At 37.0% G+C, this 21118-nt stretch overlaps 2 protein-coding genes across 2 annotated transcripts in view; both read left to right on the top strand.

The window, feature by feature from the left end:
* The window catches only part of BRD8 (bromodomain containing 8), a 41620-nt gene extending 35453 nt beyond the window's left edge, over window positions 1-6167 (top strand). Inside the window, exons 24-27 of the mRNA XM_007938943.1 lie at window positions 2463-2552; window positions 3127-3195; window positions 5445-5622; window positions 6117-6167. Of these exons, the coding sequence (XP_007937134.1) occupies window positions 2463-2552; window positions 3127-3195; window positions 5445-5622; window positions 6117-6167 (388 nt within the window). The remainder of the gene's footprint in view (window positions 1-2462; window positions 2553-3126; window positions 3196-5444; window positions 5623-6116) is intronic.
* Window positions 6168-7652: 1485 nt separating this feature from the next.
* Window positions 7653-21118, top strand: part of NME5 (NME/NM23 family member 5) — a 71763-nt gene continuing 58297 nt past the window's right edge. The window contains exons 1-3 of the mRNA XM_007938942.2: window positions 7653-7781; window positions 16311-16516; window positions 17682-17782. Of these exons, the coding sequence (XP_007937133.1) occupies window positions 7653-7781; window positions 16311-16516; window positions 17682-17782 (436 nt within the window). The remainder of the gene's footprint in view (window positions 7782-16310; window positions 16517-17681; window positions 17783-21118) is intronic.

Genomic DNA, 21118 nt, shown 5'->3' with positions numbered 1-21118 from the left:
TCTTTTTGGTACAGTGACTCTGTGTATTCCTGCCATCTTCTCTTGATGTTTCCTGCATCATTCAATATTTTGCCCATAGAATCTCTCAGTATTGCAACTCGAGGCTTAAATTTTTTCTTCAGTTCTTTCAGTTTGAGAAATGCCGAGCGTGTTCACAAATCTTAGAAAAATGGTTATATAATTGTTTTACCTTTTTAAAAATAATTGTGCTAAAGAATTTTAGAATCTTAATTTCTTTTCAGTGAAATGAATTGTTAATCAGAAAAATAAAGTTATTTTTATTATAGCAATAAGTACTTATTTTTTATATGCTTGGTCTTACATCTGTCTGTTAAATGAGTATAGTATGAACTATTACTTTTCTTCACCACATCCCAGATCCACACCTGTGTATATAGGAAAGTAAATCAGTAATCCTTCTAGTGTTCTTTTGTTTAAGGGATGCAGCTGAATCATACATATTTTTAAATAGCAGGTTTTGAATTTTTCTTATACAAATAGAACACAGCTTAAAACTCAGGTTGGTAAAGAATTGCTTCATTTGCTCTTTACAACCCCCTGTGTAAGTGTGAACAATGGAGCACTGAGATGTTAAATGATGAGTATCCAAAAAGCAAGAAACTGCAGCCTGGGACATTTTATCTCATGATAAATTTGCCCATAGAAGGGCAAATTCAAAATACTTATCTTGGAAGTTAGATTAAATATGAACCCTTTATTAGAAAGCAGTAGATATTAGTAATTGAGCCCACTTGACCAGATAAGCTTTAAGGGGAGATCAAAAGCTGAGTTCTTGTCTTATCATCAGAGAAACCTAATACTAATTTGAAAAATAGACATTCTCCATGTTCCTCTTTTCTGACTTCTCCCTCAGTCTATACTGATTCTCAGGAGTAAAAGGGGCATAGAGCCTCCACTCTATTCCAGGCCTTTTCCACTCTGAGACTTTTACTCGTAGTTGCTTGGCATGCATTTCCAATTACATAGAAATAGAGGTAACAGGGGATTATTTTTCAAAATATTGCAAAGTTGGTTGATTATGAGGTTACAGAACCTAGCACAGTACTTGTCATATAATGGAAGCTTATAAATAAATAACTGTTGCATAGTTGCATGGATGCACCAGTACCAAGGAACTATTGTTCATTCTGGTTGACTAACCAGAACAAAAGGAAGAAGTTTATTTTGTATTTTAAATACTTTGTTCTATAGAGTTCTATAAATAATAGGATTTAAGGATTAGTTAGCTATAGACAGTAGGGAAATTTATATGATTTTTATGGTATGTGATTTAGATGCAAGTGAGATATTACATAATTAGAATAAATAATTATATGGAGAATCTCAAACTTGAGAAAGAACATGCCTTAGTTATCTCATGCTACCATAATAGAAATATCTCAAATGGATGGCTTTAACAAATAGAAATTTATTTTCTCATAGTTAGGGGGCTAAAATTACAAATTCAGGTGCTGATTCTAGAGGTAGGCTTTCTCTCTCTCTGACCACTGGAGGAAAGTTACTGCCTCGTTGTGCTTCTATTCCTGGTGTAGCTTGGTATATCTCTTCCCCTACTTCTGCTTGCTAGCTTGCTTGTTTAATCTCTTTTATATCTCAGAAGAGATTGGAGATACATCCTACACTAATCCTGCCTCATTAACATTAAAAAAGACAACCTATTCCCAAATGGGATTATAGCCACAGGCATAAAGGCTTGGATTTAGAACACACATTTTGCGCATGTGGCACACATACACAGTACGGTATATAAAGCAAAATAAGAGTATGCAACCTTAGATGTGAAGAGACCCTATTTAGAGGGAATAGTGCAGTATATAAAGCAGGAAGTGTAACGTGATATTTCACTTAAACGATTTAGTCAGAGAGGGAAGGACCATGTGGAGAAATGAATTTTTGTATTTTAAAAATTACTTCTCTATAGAGAAGAGCAAAAAGGAAAAATATTTAAATTGTATAGCATTCAAGTAAAACATAAGAGATTTCTTTGGAATGTGTATTTCCTTCTTCGGAAACATTGGAGAGGTATTTGTCAATGTGGCACATTCCTGCATTAAAAAAAAGACCAGATTCATTCATCAAATTCCACCTATATGTGCCAGGCACTCACTATTTCAGGCATTTAGAAAGCATTGGTGAACAAAGACTACCTTCATACACCAATTCAGCTGAGGAGCAAATGAGAAGACAGAGACAATTGTACATTTGTAGTATACATTCTAAGGTAACTACTTCATTGAGTAACAGTAATGGGTAAGATAATATTTGTAGCATTTGGGGTCCCTTTGAGAAGCATGAAATATTTTTTTTCTTTTTTTTTTTTTAATATTTTTATTCTTATGTTGTGATTTCTTCAAAATATTTTTTTTCCACTGTGGCGTAAGAAAGCCACACACTTGAGGGAGGTAGAATACAATTTGTGAAAATACTGTCTCTTTCCATAGGTCTGACTTAGGCCAGGATGATCCTGTTCAGGATCATTTACTATTTAAGAAGACTCTCCTGCCAGTCTGGAAGATGATTGCCAGTCACAGGTGGGTGTCCAAAGTGGTGATGGGACTGTGTTCAGAACTGAAGCAGTGACATATATTAGGGATTAAGCATGAAAGGAGATAAGTTCATCCCCTCACATGAGCCATAGTTGGGAAGCAAGTCCTATATCTAAGCTTATTCATAAATACTCCCAGCTGTTTTCATAGGTCTGTGTAAGAAATTGTTGTTGTGTTATTTGAGTTGCCTCTAGAAATGGTTCCTATTACATGATTAAATTCAATTTTAAAATAGATTCCTCCTTCCAATATGGTGGAGTCTCCTTTTCCGCAGACATAGGCCCTTAGAGGCCTTGAGCAAATTTCTGAGCACAAAATCAGTATATTAGAATAGTAGTTAAATATTTTATAGTTATTATTTTTAAATTCTTTTTTGTTCAGCAAGTGGAAACTAATAGATTTCTTCCTTAATCGTACTCATAGTTTACATATCCCTAAGGAAAGTCTAACAAGAAGTGAACCACACTCTAAGTACTGTCTTCTAGTTCATAGCCACTCTTTATATTCAGAGTGACTTGCCAGAGTTTTCCTCATCCTCTCTGAGTTTTTTGGTTACCAGGTTCAGCAGTCCATTTCTGAAGCCTGTGTCAGATAGGCAGGCCCCAGGATACAAGGATGTGGTAAAAAGGTCAGTGGAAAAGGGGTCAAGAAAGGTTGGTCGCTTTTATATCTGGCTTTTCATTATTTATTTATTTACTTTACTTACTTTGTTGTTTTTGAGAATATATATAGGAAAAACATATACCAATTCAAGTTTCCACATTACAGTTCAGTAACATTGATTACATTCTTCAAGGTGTACAGCCGTTCTGACCAGTTTTCTGAGTTGTTACTCCCCCAATAACAATAATTCCCTGTCCCCTAAGATTCCTATCTAATCTTTTGAGTTGCCATTATCAGTTTGAGCTCATATAGGTAGATCTTAAAAGAACATAATGCTAGAGGTAGACATTCCTTACTAGTTAAGTTAAACTATTGTTTGGTATGTTTTTTTTTTTTTTTCCCCCAGGGGATGTTTTTGGTTTAGAGTTTAAAGATTATCTCAGGGCAATAGATTCAGGGGTTCAACCAGCCTCCATGGCTCCAGAAAGTCTGGAGTCCATGAAAATTTGAAATTTCGTTCTTCATTTTCCCTCTTTTGATCAGGGTTCTTCAGTAGAGTCTTTGATCAAGGCAATCAGTATTGGTAGCCAGGCACCATCCAGTTCTAGTTTCATGGCAGGTGTTCCTGGAGGCAGTTAGCTGCACATTCCATTTCTTTCTCTTATTCCTGATTCTCCTTGTTCCTCCCTTGCTCCAGGTGAATAGAGACAACTTGCTGTGCCTTGGATGGTACCTTTTCATTCTTTACTTTTCATCTATTAGATTATTTATTTACTTCATACACATTATTTACAAACTCAAGATACATTTGACAGCTAAAAATAGAAAATTATGGCTAGCTCAGTCTTTTCATATGAGAAGGAATGAAGGAGACAAAAAGATACTATAGTTTGTTTTTCCCTGGTATTTTTAAGTAATATGATCCATTTACATTATAATCTTACATTACCTTTTGATAGATTTTGACACTGTTCTTTAGGAACAAAACTTGAAAAGGAAAGCTGTATGACCAGGCAGTTATATAAGTATTCTAAGACAGATATACTAATCCAAACTGATATTATAACCGTTGGTTGATTACAGTATTTTGGATTTTTATAGCATAGTGTATTTAAAGTACTGTCGTAAACTGAAGTGTTAATGTAGAAGATTAGGAAGGGACCTTTGGACACAAACACTTTCATTTTAAATATAAAGAAACTAAAGCTTAGAAGTGGTCATGACTTGCAATTAATTGCAGAGCTGGAACTAAATTCCAAACTCTTACCTCCCAGTTTAGTCCTCTTTTTACACTGGTATGTCTTCTCTTATACATTCTTTATGCCACATTGAGTATTAATTTATCTTACTATTCATCTGATCTTCATTCTTTTCACTCCCATAAAAGGAGGAATAAAGTTCTTAGCTTTGATTTATATAATAATAAAAGTAGATTAATTACCTAGCATAAGACTGCACGTTGTAAACAGTCAGTCAATAACAACTATGTAACAAACTGACCATGAAACTCTTTATAGGTTTGGTACCTGAGGCCAACACCCTTACTATGATGTTATTGGTGCGGGCCATCTAGTGGATTCTGACTCATAGCGACCATATATGACAGAGTAGAACTGCTGCATAGGGTTTCCTAGGCTGTAGTCTTTATAGGAGCCACTGGGTAGGTTTGAACCACTGACCTTCTGGTTAGTAGCCATGTTGTGCCACTAGGGCTCCATCTTACTATGATATACTCACTGCTATCAAGTTGATTCTGACTCTTAGTGACCCCCTCTGGGTTTCCAAGGCAGTAAATCTTTATGGAAGTACATTGCCCAGGCTTCCTTCCGCGAAGTGGCTGATGGGTTTGAACTGCCAGGCTTCTGGTTAGCAGTCAGATTCCTTAGGCACTATGCACCAGAGCTCCTTTCCTCCTATGATAGTAGAGAGTCTGGGTCTGTGTGAGCTCTGGAGTCAGGCTGCCTTTGATTGAGAACCCAGGCAGTGTGACTTTGGATAAGTACTTAACATCTTGAGATCTCGGTTTCATCTGTCAAGTGTAGATAATACTTACCTTAGAAGCTTATTTAGAAGATTGAATTAATATATAAAGTGCCTAGCACAGTGCATGATCTATTGTAAGCAGTCAGATGTTAACTGGTGGTGTTATTTTATTGTCAGGTGGGTTTGTTATTTTTAGTAGCGTTTTCATTAGGAACTGATTAGTTATGCAAGAGAGCATGCTAGGCCCCACATATTCCACATGAATATTTGATTTCTTCTGGCCCCCTGCAGACCCATGGACTTAACTAGCTTGAAGAGGAATCTGTCTAAGGGACGGATTCGCACCATGGCCCAATTTCAGCGGGACGTGATGCTGATGTTCCAAAATGCTGTGATGTACAATGACTCTGACCATCATGTGTACCACATGGCTGTGGAGATGCAGCGAGAAGTCTTGGAACAGATTCAGGTACTGTATATAGAGAGCTGCAAGAAAAAGGAATGTAGCTTCTGGAATCTGATTTCAGAAAGTCTTTTGAGAATAAGGATGATACTGAGATGACCTTGCATTGCCAGAGTTTATCTTTAAGGGGTAATTCACAACTTTATTAAGTTGTGAAGTGAAGTAGTCCAGGAAGGCAGGCAGTAGTGAAGAGCTCTCAGGAGAGCTGACGGTAAACAAATAATGGGAGATTCTTTTTCCATAGCCTCAAGTCAGAGGGCTAGACATGCAAACCAGAGGCTAGAGTCACTGACCACTTTTTGTTTGCTACATCATTGATAATTAATGAACTTTCACACTGTACCATCTTTAGGAGATAAGACATAGTAGCCAGAAGAGGACAATATACTTTAATGAAAGAAGTATAATCAAATTTCTATGCAGAAGAAGAAATAAAATTGCATTCGAACCTCTGTAGCTTTTATGATTCATAGCTTGCTGTCTGTGCCTTGATCCTGTAGGTGCTGAATATTTGGTTAGATAAAAGAAGAGATTTAAGTAGTCTGGAATGAGAACCACTCAACCTGCTGGATGGAGGATGGAAAACCTGTTTTGTTAACCTGGAACTGCTGCCCTGACCTATTCTGAAGTTTGGACCTCTCCTTAAAACTCTGACCTAGAGAAGATTGCATTATTTGTTTACCATTACTCCATTTTCTTTTCTAATAAGATTAAGGCCTTTAACTCATCACCGAGGAGTCAAAGATGCCTGTAAACATGTGCAGAAAAGGAGAAAGCTGAGATTTCGGTTTATGCCACAATTATTGCCCACATCTTTGTTCCACAGGCTTAATTTGGGTTAACTAGATTAACCTTTTTATTACTGATATAAATAAATGTTACTTCACAAACCACAGACTGCTTTTTAATGATTAAAGAAACTGAGGGTAAAGAGAACAGTGTGATCTGATGAAATGAGGTATATTTTACATGGTTTTCTTACATATAATGTCTGGAATGGGATTGGGTGGGATGGGGGGATACCTTTGATTTGTTTTCTCGTTTGTAAAACCAAAAGAACCAAACCCATGGGGTAGATTCTGACTCACAGTGGCACTATAGGACAGAGTAGAACTGCCCTAATAGGGTTTCCTAGGCTGTAATCTTTAGGGAGTAGACTGCTACATCTTTCTAAAACCTCTGACTTTTAGTTTAGCAGCTGGGCTTTTAACCACTGCACCACCAGGGCTCTTCCTCATTTGTAAAATCGGGATAATTGAAACATCTTTCAATGGGTAAGAAGAAGAAATAAGATAAATTATTAAGAAAATATAAAAACAGCGGCAACAACAACAACCAAAAAAAAAAAAAGTGTAGTGCTCTAAACATTCACAAGGATAATTAAAATGTCTGTAGCTGGTTCCCCTTTCTTAGTTCCAAGAAACTAGCAGAAAGGAGTGAAGTGTACTGCTAAGATTGGTCCTCTGCAGCCACCGTCCCTGAGTTGAGGCTTCTGGTCTCCTAGTAACAAGTGGCACTGAGTTGTGTGATACGGTGTTGAGGTGAGTTGGTGCTGAAGCCCAGAGAGGATCTAAGTACCCTGTTCTGCCAGTCCTGGCCCTAAGCAAGCAATTGTCCCTGTGAGGCAGCGTCGCGTCACTAAAGCAACCAGCCACTAGAGGCTGCCCACCTGCCGCAGCTGGAGAACCTTTTGCCCACTCTTCCTGCCCTGCGCCCCCCCCCCCCCCCCCGCATTAGTCTCAGGCCTCTGGCAGCCCATTGGTCTTTGGTTCTGGGAGCCCTCGGTCTTGCTTTAGGTAAATGCACTTAGGAAAACCGAAAGCACGACCTGAATGCAGAGTAGAGAGAGATCTTATCACTGAGACTATGCTTAGAAAAATATATGACAGTTTCTAACTTTTTAAATTAAAATCAAGCACCTAATATTGCTATTCTTAATCACAATTATATTAAACTTGGGGTGTTGGGGGGGGTACTGTCATTGCAGTTGATACCTGTCAAGAAACTGTCAGTAAATTGTACTCTGAAAAGCCAGGATGGACCTATTAATGCCCCTACCTCAAATATATGTAGAAAAAACTCTGGCCATTATCAAACCAGATATTATTGACAAAGAGGAGGAGATACGAGATATTATTCTCAGATCTGGATTCACCATTGTTCAGGTAACTTCTGGGCATAATGATCATATTTTTTTTCTCTTTTTTGGTCCTTTTTTTGATGTAATGGTACTAATCCATTTTGATCCTTAGTATTTAACATTAAATTTAGGCTTAACCTTGCAGTTATAAAAGTAATATGTGATAGTTGTAAAAAAAAATTTCATGCTTCGAAAGATACAAAATGGGAAAAAAAGTTCTTTCTCTTTTTCTTTCATCACAAGTCCCAGTCTCCAGAGGCAACCATTGTTAACAGTTTCTGTTCTTCCAGGAGTTACCTATGCACTAACTAACATTTCCCCCTTGGAATAGAATAATCTTTCTCTCTTGACTCTCCCCTCCCCTTTAAAAAGTCCCACAGCATTCCAGATATTACATCTGAATCTATCTCATTCTTCCTAACTTCTGTGTAAATAGTCCCTCGTGTGGATGAACCATAATTTATTTACTTTACAAAAGTCCTCTATTGATGGTCTTTTAGGTTGTTGGTATTTTTTCAGTTGGCATTTTCCATTTTAAGCATTTAAGGTTTTAAGCCTTATATTTGTTCTGCAGTTGGTAAACACTGTAACTCTACAGGCTTGAAAATGAATATGTAAAATGTATTGTTATCAAATAGAATTTTTAAATTTTTAATCTTTTTTATACTATTCTTATTTAAATTTCTAGTTTTTTTATTCTCTTACAGTGTCTTCATACAGTGTCATGTTGCCTATTTAGTCAGTGTTTTAAAAAATCAGAGAAAATGTCATTCAGGAAAGACACAGGATTTCATTTGAGCTAAAGGATAGGGAGAGGCCAAGAATAGGGATGATAAAAGAAAAGTATAAGGAAATAGTACAGGAACATGTATGGCAATATTTAATATAAGTAAAAGAAACAAGTGAAGATGAACTTTTTAGTCAATGATAGCCAGTTGTTTTTTCTTTTTTTAAGTGGAATTCAAGTATTATGTACCAGGATAAACTCCAAATGGGTCTGAGGCTTAAATATTTAAAAGTTAAACAATATAATGTCTAGAGGAAAAGATGGATGAATTTCTTTTTTTCTAACATCATGGGACAGCATCTTTATCTGAAAAGTCCAGGAGCCATAAAATAAAAAATTCATAGGACTATATAAATTTTTAAAACTTCTTCATGGTCAAATAAACCCCATAAGCAAGGTCAAAACACAAAATGGCAAACTTGGAAAAAGGATTTGCCACTCATATTACAGACTAAGAACTGATCTCCCTACTGTGTATTGATTTCCTAGAAAAGATAAACAATTCAGTAGAAAAATGGATAGAGCCCAGGATGGTTACAGAAAAAAGAAAAACAAATGCTTTTTGTTAGATGTCCTCAATTTGTAATGACCCCCTTGGACAGACTAGAACTGCTCCATAGAGTTTTCTAGGCTATTAGCTTTATGGAAGCAGGTCACCAGATCTTTCTCCCACAGAGCCACTGAGTGAGTTTGAACCACCAACCTTTCGATTAGCAGCCAGTTAGCAGCCAGATGCTTAACCATTCTGCCACCAGGGCTTCTGAAATATATAAAAAGATGTTCAATCTGTAAGGAGCCAAAAGCAAATTAAAAGGACACTATTACATGATTTGGCAGGAGCTCTGGTGGCATAGTGCCTAAGGCATGTGACTACTAACCAGAAAGCTGGAGGTTCAAACCCCCCAGCCACTTCTCGGAAGGAAGGTTGGGCAATCTACTTCTGTAGTGATACCACCTCAGAAACCCAAAGAGGGGTTGCTATGAGTTGGATCCGACTCCATGCTAGTGAGTTTGGTTTGGATTTTTTGGTATACGATTTGGCTAGACTCGAAAAGTAAATGGCACAACCAGTCTTAAAGGGAATCTGGCAATTATCTATTAAGATTACAGGTGCATTTACCCTTTGACTTAATAGTATTACTCTTAGGAATCCTTCCTATCGACACTCTTGTATTAACATGAAATGACATACATACAGGTTATTTATTTATTTATTTAGCCATGTTGTTTATTTAGTACAGTTCTACTCTGGCACACATGGGGTCGCCCTGAATCCAAATTGATTCAACGGAAATTGGTTAGAGTTTTTTTTTTTGTTTGTTTATTTAATAGCAAAAGATTGAAAACAACCCAGTAGTGGGAGATTGGTTAAATAAATCCTGAATCCACCAAATTGAATACTATGCAGTGAAGTGTAAAAAGAATAATGAGGAACTTCTCTCTATCCTGTTAGGGAAAAAAAGCAAGGTGCAGAACAGTATATGGCAAACTTTTGTAAAAGAAAGAGAAAAAGTAATTCTTATACTTGTTTGTCAATATTTGCAAAATGAAACACTGGAAGGTAAATTTTTTAAAAATGGTTGCCTACTGTGGTCAGAGAAATGCAGGATATATTAGGGTGATATTTTTTTAATATATATTTTTAATATTACTTTGATTTTTTTGAACCCTGTCATTAATGGTTCAGTAATAAAGTTCTTTGTAGTGATACTGCCTCAGAAACCCAAGGAGGGGTCGCTATGAGTCGGGGCTGACTTGACAGCACATAACAACAAAACAATAAAGTTCTTGCCTTCAGTGCAGGAGACCTGGGTTCAATTTCTGGCCAATGTACCTCATGCGCAGTAGGCGTTTGCATGTTGTTGAGCAGGTTTCAGTGGAACTTCCAGACTAAGTTAGACTAATAAGAAAGACCTGGCAATCTACTTCTGAAAATCAGGCAGTGAAAACCATGTCAGTCACAGCAATCTAATCCACAACTGGTCATGGACATGGCTCAGGACCAGGGAGTGTTTCACTCCCTTGTCCACAGGGTCACCCTGAGTAGGAGCGGACTCAATGACAGCTAACAACAACCCATTAATTTTTTTTAAATCATAGAAAAAACAGTACACAAATAAGATACATACGTCCTTTTAAGTTAAAAAAAATCACAAGTCTACATTTTAAAATTGATTTGTGACAAATGGTTATCGAGACGTTAATTATAGATGAGTATAACTACTAATATTTAACACTTCCCCTAAAACCAAACAAACTCATTGCCATCAGTCTATTCTGACTCATAGTGATCCCCTTTGGGTTTCTGAGGTGGTAAATCTTTACAGAAGTAGATTGTCCAGTCTTCCTTTAGTGGAGTGGCTGGTGGGTTTGAACCACCAACCTTTTGGTTAGCAGTCAAATGCCTTAAGCACTACACCACCAGACACCTTTTTACACTTTCTTGTGGTGATGTAATGCCTAAGGCATTTGACTGCTAACTAGAAAGTTGGCGGTTCAAACCCACCAGCACTCCATGGAAGGAAGACTGGGCAATCTACTTCCGTAAAGATTTACCACCTTGGAAACCTAAAGCAGGTTGCTGTGAGTTGAAATTGACTCTGTGGCAGTGAGATTGGTTTGGTTTTCTAGTCAACAATAAATTTCACACCAAAGGACAAGGGTATTTTGTATACTTTTAAGGTTTTCTTGTTCCGTCTATGAAAAACCACCTGAAAACTGGTGTATACTTTCAGTAGGTGGCAGTCTTTCCTTTGTTACACACTAAAGATTCCATTCCTGACAATATTTGATTATCATCATTTCTCTTTGTGAATATATTCAATTGAATTCCAAAAAATTTTACCTGATATAAGTTTAAAGCAAGCAATGGAATCATTGATTCAGTGTCATCTTTAGTTAAAGATGAACTATTAATTTTTAAAAATCATTAGCTAGCTTGCATAAGGTAATTTTCTCTGCTTGTAGTGAGGGGCATGTAGCAGATACATTGCCACAGAGACATGTTATTTTTAAAACCACCAAAAGGAAAAACCCACCAATATACCTAAGAGTCATAAATACTGGCTGGCATGCCTTCATTTTAAATAATGTAATCAAAGATTGAAATAAATCACATCTTGCTATAATTTCTCAACTATGTGAATTTTGATGAGAGCAAATGTCAGCACTTTTTTCATAGAACTGGTTCTTTGACTGTTGATAATGTTACATTTGTCCATCAGAGCCTGTTCATAGCAGTGCTGAGCCCTGGGTACAAACCAAGCAATTTTACCAAGTTTCTAAAACCTGAGGAAACATATTAGTTCAGCAAGGGGCTTTAAGAGGTAGGTCACTTGGTAAAATTCAGGTTAGATTTCAGGAAACAGGTTAGATTTCAGGAAAATCTAACCTGTTTTAGAGAGATGGATTTCTGCCCTAATCATGGAGATTGTTAGCCTACGCCTAGCAACTTACTCTGTTGTCTTCCCATACTTATTCCAGCCAGAAGTTCTTCCTTAATGTCTACTTTAAATCTCTCTGTTATATATTCCCTCCTGATCTACTTTTAGTAGAACTGGGAAACAGCAGTACAGATGATTTTTTAAAACACTCAAACAGCAGCTTCTGGAGAAAGCATACTTTGAAACTAGAGGAGTGATTGACTCAGCTTTCATGATTTTTTAAATTTAATAATTCATTTTTATAGTCTCTCATTTCTAAATAAAATAAAATTTATTTGTCCAAAATAAATGTTTTATAATGTTTTAAATTAAGAAACATAACACTAACTAATTATTCTCAAGGTCACAGTGAGTTGGCATATTTATGGCAGAACCAGAAAAAAACCCACACTGCTTTCATGTTCAAGTGAAAAACACTTTTACTGCATCATTAAACTGCATGTTATTTCTAAGTACCATATGAGACCAGATCTTGAAATGGTGTAGGAAAATTTTACATTAGATGGGGACAGGATAAATTAGAAAAATTCTACTGTCTAATTTTGCTACTTTAATACAAACAAAGTATGTTGTTAGGTGCCGTCATGTTGGCTCTGACTCATAGCGACCCTGTGTACAACAGAACGAGACACAGTCCAGTCCTGTGCCTGCCTCACAATCCTTGCTACATCTGAGCCCACTGTTGCACCGTGTCATTCCATCTCATTGAGGACCTTCCCCTTTTTCATTAACCCTCCACTTTACCAAGCGTAACATCCTTCTCCATGGAATGGTCTGTTCTGACAACATGACCAAAGTAGGTCAGAAGAAATCCGGTCATTCTCGCTTCGAAGGAGCATTCTGGCTGCACTTCTTCCAGAACAGATTTGTTAGTTCTTTTAGCAGTCCACAGTACTTTCAGCATTCTTTGCCAGCACCACGACTCAAAAGTATCAACTCTTCTTTGGTCTTCCTTGTTCAGTGTCCAGCTTTCACATGCATATGAGGCAATTGAAAAGACCATGGCTTGGGTTAGGTGCACCTTAGTCTTCAAGGAGACATCTTTGCTCTTCAGCACTTGAAAGAGGTCTTTTGCAGCAGATTTTCCCAGTGCAATATATCATCTGATGTCTTGACTGCTGCTTCCATTGGTGTTGATTGTGGAACCAAGTACTATGAAATCTTTAACAACTTCAATCTTTTCTCCATTTATTGTGATGTTGCTTATTGGTCCAGTTGTGAGGATTTTGGTTTTCTTTATGTTCAGATGTGATCCATACTGCAGACTGTAGACTTTAATCATCAATAAGTGCTTCAAGTCATCCTCACTTTTAGCAAGCAAAGTTGTGTCATCTACATATCACAGGTTGTTAATGAGTCTTCCTCCAATCTTGATGCCATGTTCTTCATATAGTCCAGCTTCTAAGATTATTTTTCAGCATACAGATTGAATAAGTATGGTGAAAGGATACAACCCTGACATACTCCCTTCCTGATTTTAAACCATGCAATCCATATTCAAACAACAGCCTCTTGGTCTGGGTACAGGTTCCTGATGAGCACAATCAAGTGTTCTGGAATTCCCATTCTTCTCAATGTTATCTGTAATTTGTTGTGATCCACACAATTGAATGTTTTTGCACTGTCAATAAAATACAAGTAAACATCTTTCTGATATTCTTTGCTTTCAGCCAAGATCCATCTGCAATGATATCCCTCATTCCACGTCCTCTTCTGAACCCAGCTTGCAGTTCTGTTCTCTGTAAATATACTGCTGCAACCATTTTTGAATTATCTTCAGCAAGATTTTACTTGCATGTGATGTTAATGATATTGCTCAATAATTTCTACATTCTGTGGGATCACCTTTCTTTGGAGTGGGTACAAATATGGATCTTTTCCTGTCAGTTCTCCAGGTAGCCTGTCTTCCAATTTCTTGGCATAGACAAGTGAATGCCTCCAGTGGGGGATTTGTTTGTTGAAAATCTCAGTGGGTATTCCATCAATTCCTGGAGCCTTGTTTTTTGCCAACTCCTTCAGTACCATTGGTTCTTGGTCATATGCCCCCTCCTGAAATGGATGAATATCAACCAATTCTTTTTGGTACAATGACTTCTTCTTCTTTTAAAACAATTTTTATTGTGATTTGGGTGAAAGTTTACAGAGCAAATTCATTTTCCATACAGCAGTTCACACATACTTTGTCTCATGACATTGATGGCAATTTCCCACAATGCAACAGCTCTCCTCCCACTTCCTCCCCATAGTTACCTCTTTCCTGTGTCCTTCCTTCTTATGCATTCCTGACCCCCAAGCTGTCTTCCTGTGCATACACAGCCCTTCTATTCTTCTCCGTGTTCTTTTGATGTTTTGTGCATCATTCAATATTTTGCCCGTAGAATCTTTCAGTATTGCAACTTGAGGTTTGAATTTTTCTTCATTTCTTTCAGCTTCAGAAATGCCGAGTGTGTTCTTCCCTTTTGGTTTTCTAACTCCAGGTCTATGCACATATCATTATAATAATTGTCTTCTCAAGCTGCTCTTTGACATCTTCTGTTCAGCTCTTTTATCTTGTCATTTCTTCCATTTACTTTAGCTACTCTCCATTCAGCAGCAAGTATCAGAGTCTCTTTTGACATCCATTTTGGTCTTTTCTTCCTTTCCTGTCTTTTGAATGACCTTTTGCTTTCTTCACAGATGATGTTCTTGATGTCATCCCACAATTCCTCTGGTTTTTGGTCATTGGTGTTCAGTGCATCAAATCTATTCTTTAGATGGTCTCCAAATTCAGGAAGGATATAGTTAAGGTCATATTTTGACTCTTGTAGACTTGTTTTAATTGTCTTCAGCTTCAGCCTGAACTTGCATATGAGCAGTTGATGGTCTGTTCCACAGTCAACTCCTGGCCTTGTTTTGGCTGAAGATACTGAGTTTCTCTATCACCTCTTGCTAGAGATGTAATTGGTCTGATTGCTGTGTATTCCATCTGGTGAAGTCCACACGTGTAGGTGTCATTTGTGTTGTTGAAAAAATGTATTTGCAATGAATAAGTCATTGGTCTTGCAAAATTCTATCATGTGATCTCCAGTGTTATTTCTATCACCAAGGCCATATTTTCCAACTACTGGTGATTCTTCTTTGTTTCCAACTTTTGCATTCCAATCACCAGTGATAATCAACACATCTTGATTGCATGTTTGGTCAATATCAGACTGCAGAAGTTGATAAACAGTCTTCAGTTTCCTTGTGTTCGGTTTTGGTGGTTGGTGTGTAAATTTGAATAGTAGGATTAAGTGACCTTCCTTGTAGGCGTATGGATATTATCCTATCACTGAGAGCATTGTACTTTAGGATAGATCTTGAAACATTCTTTGTCATGATGAATGCTATGCCATTCCTCTTCAATTTGTCATTCCCAGCATAGTAGATCACATGGTTGTCTGATTCAAAATGACCCAAACCAGTCCATTTCAGCTCACTAATGCCCAGGATATTGATCTTTATGTGTTCAGTTTCATTTTTGACAACTTCCGATTTTCCTAGATTCATACTTTGTACATTCCATGTTCTGATTATTAATGGATGTTTACAGCTGTTTCTCCCCATTTTGAGTCGTGCCACATCAGCAAATGGAGATCCCAAAAGCTTTACTCCATCCATATCATTAAGGTCAGCTCTACTCTAGGGAGGCAGCTCTTTTCCAGTTGCATTTTGAGAGCCCTCCTACTTTAGGGGCTCATTTTTTTGGCACTATATCGGACAGTGTTTCAGGGCTATTCATAGTTTTCCAGTAATATATCAGACAGTGTTTCACTGCTATTCATAAGGTTTTCACTGGCCAGTTCTTTGAGAAGTAGATGGCCCCTTCCTTCTTCTGAGTCTGTCTTAGTCTGGAAGCTCTGCTGAAACCTGTCCACCATGGGTGACCCTGCTGGTGTTTGAAATACTGATGGCATAGCCTCCAACCTCACAGCAACACACAAGCCACCACAGTATGACAAACTGACAGATGAGTGGAGGTATACATTATACAAAGTATACATTAGCAAATACTGATAATTGGAATGTTACTTTAAGAAGGAGTCATAATGAATTTGTCATTAACAAAACATGCTGAAGGGAAGCTGCTGAACTGAAATAATTTTTCTTAAGTAGGTTAAATGTTCTTCTTATAATCTTATTTACAAAAGACATTTAATTTTCTCATCGTTCCCTTTCTTTATAATACAAAGATCAACCTCCAATTTGTGATGAAATTGGTATTAATTTCAAGTTATTACTGAATAAATAGGGTATGATTGAACTGTCATTTTAAATGCTTTTGTTGACTTTGTTTCTCTTATAGAGAAGAAAACTACATCTCAGCCCTGAACATTGTAGTAACTTTTATGTGGAACAGTATGGGAAAATGTTTTTCCCCAATTTAACAGCTTACATGAGTTCTGGACCACTTGTTGCCATGATATTAGCTAGACATAAAGCCATCTCTTACTGGAAAGAACTTTTGGGACCAAGTAATAGCTTAATAGCTAAGGAAACACATCCAGACAGGTAATTTTCCTAGGGGGAAAAATACAGAATCTATATGGGAAAATGAAGAAATAAAATTCTGATTTTATTATAATGGGAACTTTCTTTCATTTGGAAGTTTCAGTTTTGTTTTGTTTTTGTTTTTTTAAGGGGGGATTCATTTTAGATTTTAACCATCTTCTTTTTCATTTTTGCAGTTTTTTAATGAAAGTCGTATATAAGATTATTTTACTCCTGCATGTTCTCAATTGTTTCTTCCTTGTATTTACCCTTTTACTTTCCTACTTGATGAGATTTGGCTTCATATTCAAGGATCTTTTTGTGGTCTTTGTCCAGTTTAGCTCCGTGATAACTACCTTGCTGGGGTGAATGCCCATATGGATAATTGTGCCATTAGCTGTATCTTGCTGTATCTGTTCAGTGTAGATGACATATTTCTTCCTGTAAACCTGGACTACTTTGCCGACATGCTGACCTTTGCAGTGTCTTTGCACAACCTGAACTTCATCATCCTTTTGAATGGGCGTGGACTGAACATTGTATTTCTGTCTCAGTTCCTTGGAAAGAGGGGAAGACATCCACCCTAAATGTGGGAAGGTATATCAAAGTGCCTTTTACGGTTTTGTTCTGGTGAGAAGTCACAAAGGAAATGAACTTCATTATGACTGCTGCTGCTTCAGCGATGGACATAAAAGGGAAAAGAACACATTTTAACCATTTAATCATAATATCACAAAAGACCTCAGGGGATGTCTGATAGATGATGAATTATCCTTACTCTTCTCTCATTCTGTTCCAGATTTTTCATGGAAAAATTGGTGTAGTACTTTAAAGGAATATTGGTAATATTGGACCAGAAATAAAAAATTTCAGCCTTATTGCTAATGTCTGGAAACATGAGGCCACTGAGTTCTTGCATTTTTGAATAGGCATTTCTTTTTCACTTCTCCTGAAATAATACTTCTTTTTCACCTAAAGAACCCCTATTTTCCAAGTGTATCTCTCCTGCAGTTTAGGTATATTTGACCCTCATCCAGATAGGATTAAGCTTAACTTGAAAATAAATTAAAGCCTCCATATGTGAGAAGTGACAGTGCTTTGATAAAATTCCTAAAGAGAATTCATATGTAAAAAATGAGGAAAGGATGTCCGATTGAAAGGTCATCATCTCTAACTTGCTTTTTAGTCTAAGAGCAATTTATGGCACAGATGATCTAAGGAATGCGCTTCATGGGAGTAATGACTTTGCTGCAGCAGAAAGAGAAATTCGATTCATGTTTCCTGAAGGTGAGTTATATATGACTAATTTGGCAATTCCATCTGCTTGTTATTTGCTTTTTCTTTTATTTTGGGGATGTAGGTAGAAAGAGAGATAACAGGATTTTTCTCCAATTCATTTTATCAGATTCAAATCGTAGTTAAAAACTAAACTTGAAACCAAGAATGAAGAACTTAACATTTCCCTCAGAACCAAGTTGTGCCCTCTAGGGAATCTCCTAAGAAGAGTTTACTTTTTTGTTTTTCCTATACTTTTGTTGTTGTTTTTGTTATGTGCTGTCGAGCTGGACCTGACTCATAGCGACCCCTCCTTGGGTTTCTGAGGCAGTATCACTACAGAAGTAGATTGCCCCATCTTTCTTCCCAGGAGTGGCTGGTGGGTTTGAACCTCCAGCCTTCTGGATAGCAGTCAAGTGCTTTAGGCACTATGCTACCAGAACTCCTTCTATACTCTTAGACTAGACATATTTCGCATCTAAGTTTCTCTTCCCTTTTTGTGTTATTCCTTCTGTTGTTGTTTTTATTATGTGCTGTCGAGTCGGCCCCAACTCATAGCAACCCCTCCTTGGGTTTCCGAGGCAGTATCACTACGGAAGTAGGATTGCCCAACCTTCCTTCCGAGGAGTGGCTGGTGGGTTTGAACCACCAGCCTTCTGGTTAGCAGTCAAGTGCTTTAGCCACTATGCTACCAGAGCTCTTATTCCTTCTAGTTATCCCTTATGATTTAGTAAAGTCCATTACACATGAAAAAAAAATCTCTCTTAAAAATTTTGATTGATTTGCCATTTTCTCTAACAATTTACTGTTTGCCTAACAAAGTGTCATGCAGTTGTGAAATTACTAGCTCTCAGGTCCTTTTCTTGTTTCCATCCTGTTAAGGAAGTGATAAACCTTTCAGAAGTAGAGTAGACTTACCTAGGACAGCAATAACCAACTGACGTTTCTTGTTTGTGTTCAGTAGTTTCAGGACAAAAGAAACTGATGATTTTCATTATAAAAAAGAAAATGTAAAGCATTGAGCAGTGTTGAAAAAATTTTTTTGGCGTGTTATTTTTCTCTTAAGTCATTGAGTGCAGTTCCTCTGTATTCGTATTAAAGATTCGTTAAAAATTTTAAAAAACAACAAAAAGAAACCCTGTCTTGAAGATTGTAAAAGTCCCTAAGTCTTAAATAAACAAAAAACCCAAAACAACTGTTTTATAGATATTTGTGCACAAAAGGATATTTCCACTTATATATTATAGTCTAATTTATCAGATTTAATTTGTCACATATTCATTTCATTACAGTATCTTTTTCTTTGTAACTATTTTTGTAGAAGATTTGAAATATACATAAAAATAAACAGAATAATGTAATAAGCCTCTAGGGAACCCATCATCCAACCTTAGCAATGGTGGTCAGTCTTGTTTCATCTATATACCTCTCTCCTCCAGCTCCTACTTTAACTGCTCCCATATTATTTTGTTGAGGCATTTGCTTGTTCCTGTGTTCATTTGGAGATATTCCATATACTCTAGAGTCGGGTTGGCTGTAATCTTTATGGAAGCTGGTTGCCAGGCCTGGCTCTTCTGTGGTACTGCTGGGTGGGTTCAAACAGGCAACCTTTGGGTTATTAGCCAAGTGTAGACTGTCTGTGCCACCATGGACCTTTCCCATATTATTCTGAAGCACAGTTCAACAAGAGCTGTCTTTGGAATCTGGTAGCACTATAGGTTTAGTCCTATTAGTGAATTGGATTTATCCTTAAAACAGAATGAAGACTCGCTTTACCTTAAATGGAAAGTATGTTTTGAAGGTCTTTTTACTCATAGGGTTATATTCCTAAACTGTTATTTTAGATATTTTTTCCCCATTAATTAATCCTCTAGATGTGAATTTAAATATGTACTTAGATATTTAGGAGACAGCAAGTTGTGGGATAAGTATAAACTCTTAGTTACCTCCCACGTTGCAGATCTTTTGCTATGGGAATATGAACTTTTTGGAGCATAGCCTCAGAGTTTGTGGTGAAAGCTTCTTGCTTGATGAGCCACTAAGGCAAGTTATAAAGATATTAAAAAACATGTTCCTAACCCTTGAAAAAGGTAACTCTCTCCTCTTTCTCTTTTAATGTTGTTGTTAGTTGCCCCCAGTCGGTTCTGACTCATGGCAACCCCATGTATATGCAAAGTAGATCTGCTCATAGAGTTTTCAAGACTTTTAACTTTTGGAAGCCAATCTCCAGGCCTGTCTTCTGAGGCACCTCTGGCTGGGTTTGAACCACCAACCTTTTAGTTATTGTGCCACCCAGGGAGCTCTCTCTTTTAATGGGAATGACTAATTCAAAGTTTTGCTGTGTTCTATTCATTCAGCAGATGTATTGAGTTACCTACTATGTGTCAGAAATACAAAGATGAGTAAGATGTCTCTGTTCTCAAGATGCTTATCTTTTAAAAATGTATAAAAATAAGTGTACAATGCAAGCTGTAAAACTGTGTCATTTAAAAAATGAAATGGAAGTTCATTTGCTTAAGAAAGGAAACATGGAAACAGTTTTTATTTTTTCCTCATTAATTCATCTAACCCCAGAAGAATAAAAAAATGGTCTGCAAAAATAGGTGAGGTCCCATAACAAGTGAAGAGACTGAATTAGTAATTAGAAACCTATGAAAAAAGAAAAGTCTTGTACCAGATAATTTCACTGGGGAATTCTGCAAAACTCTGACAGATTTCACCCGTGATCTGAAAGTAGAGCATTCCTACGAATCCTTCCTTAAGCCTGAAATGGCATAAAGTGAAGTCATTACCATTAATTTGTATGGGAAACATATTTTGAGTATTCCCAGACCCAAAAAATAACCTACCAAGTCATACCAAATAACACCTAAAATCTAGAATAACAGTAAGATACAATGTTCACAGATACAGTTCAAAACTGTGGTGGCTTGAAGCTGAGATACTGCGTGTAGTTCCCAGGGAAGGAACTTGGCGATGACACACTTGGGTGCACACTGTCTCTTTAGCGCCTCACTGCAAAACAAACGCTGAACACGAGTTTTGCTTTTTGCCTTTTATTGTAAATGTGAAAATCCTCTTTAGATTTCTGGATTTCTAAAATCAGGTTAGTAAAAACAGGTGCTAATGTAGGTCTTTCCTAAAAGGTCTTTCGTAAAAGTAAATGGTGTAAAGCAGACTTTTAAAAAGCAGGGAATACCTGTATAGATGAAGCAACCTCAGTCCTTCTTAAACTTTTCCAAAAAACACAAGAGAACAGAACACTTCCTATCTCAATCTGTGAGGCTAACATTATCCTGAAACCAAAGCCAAAGATACCACAAGAAAAGAATATTACAGACCAATATC

Source organism: Orycteropus afer, unplaced genomic scaffold (genome assembly GCF_000298275.1).
Source record: "Orycteropus afer afer isolate SDZICR_OR568_19922 unplaced genomic scaffold, OryAfe1.0 scaffold00056, whole genome shotgun sequence".
NCBI lineage: Eukaryota > Metazoa > Chordata > Mammalia > Tubulidentata > Orycteropodidae > Orycteropus > Orycteropus afer.
This window is presented reverse-complemented; position numbering and strand designations above follow the sequence as displayed.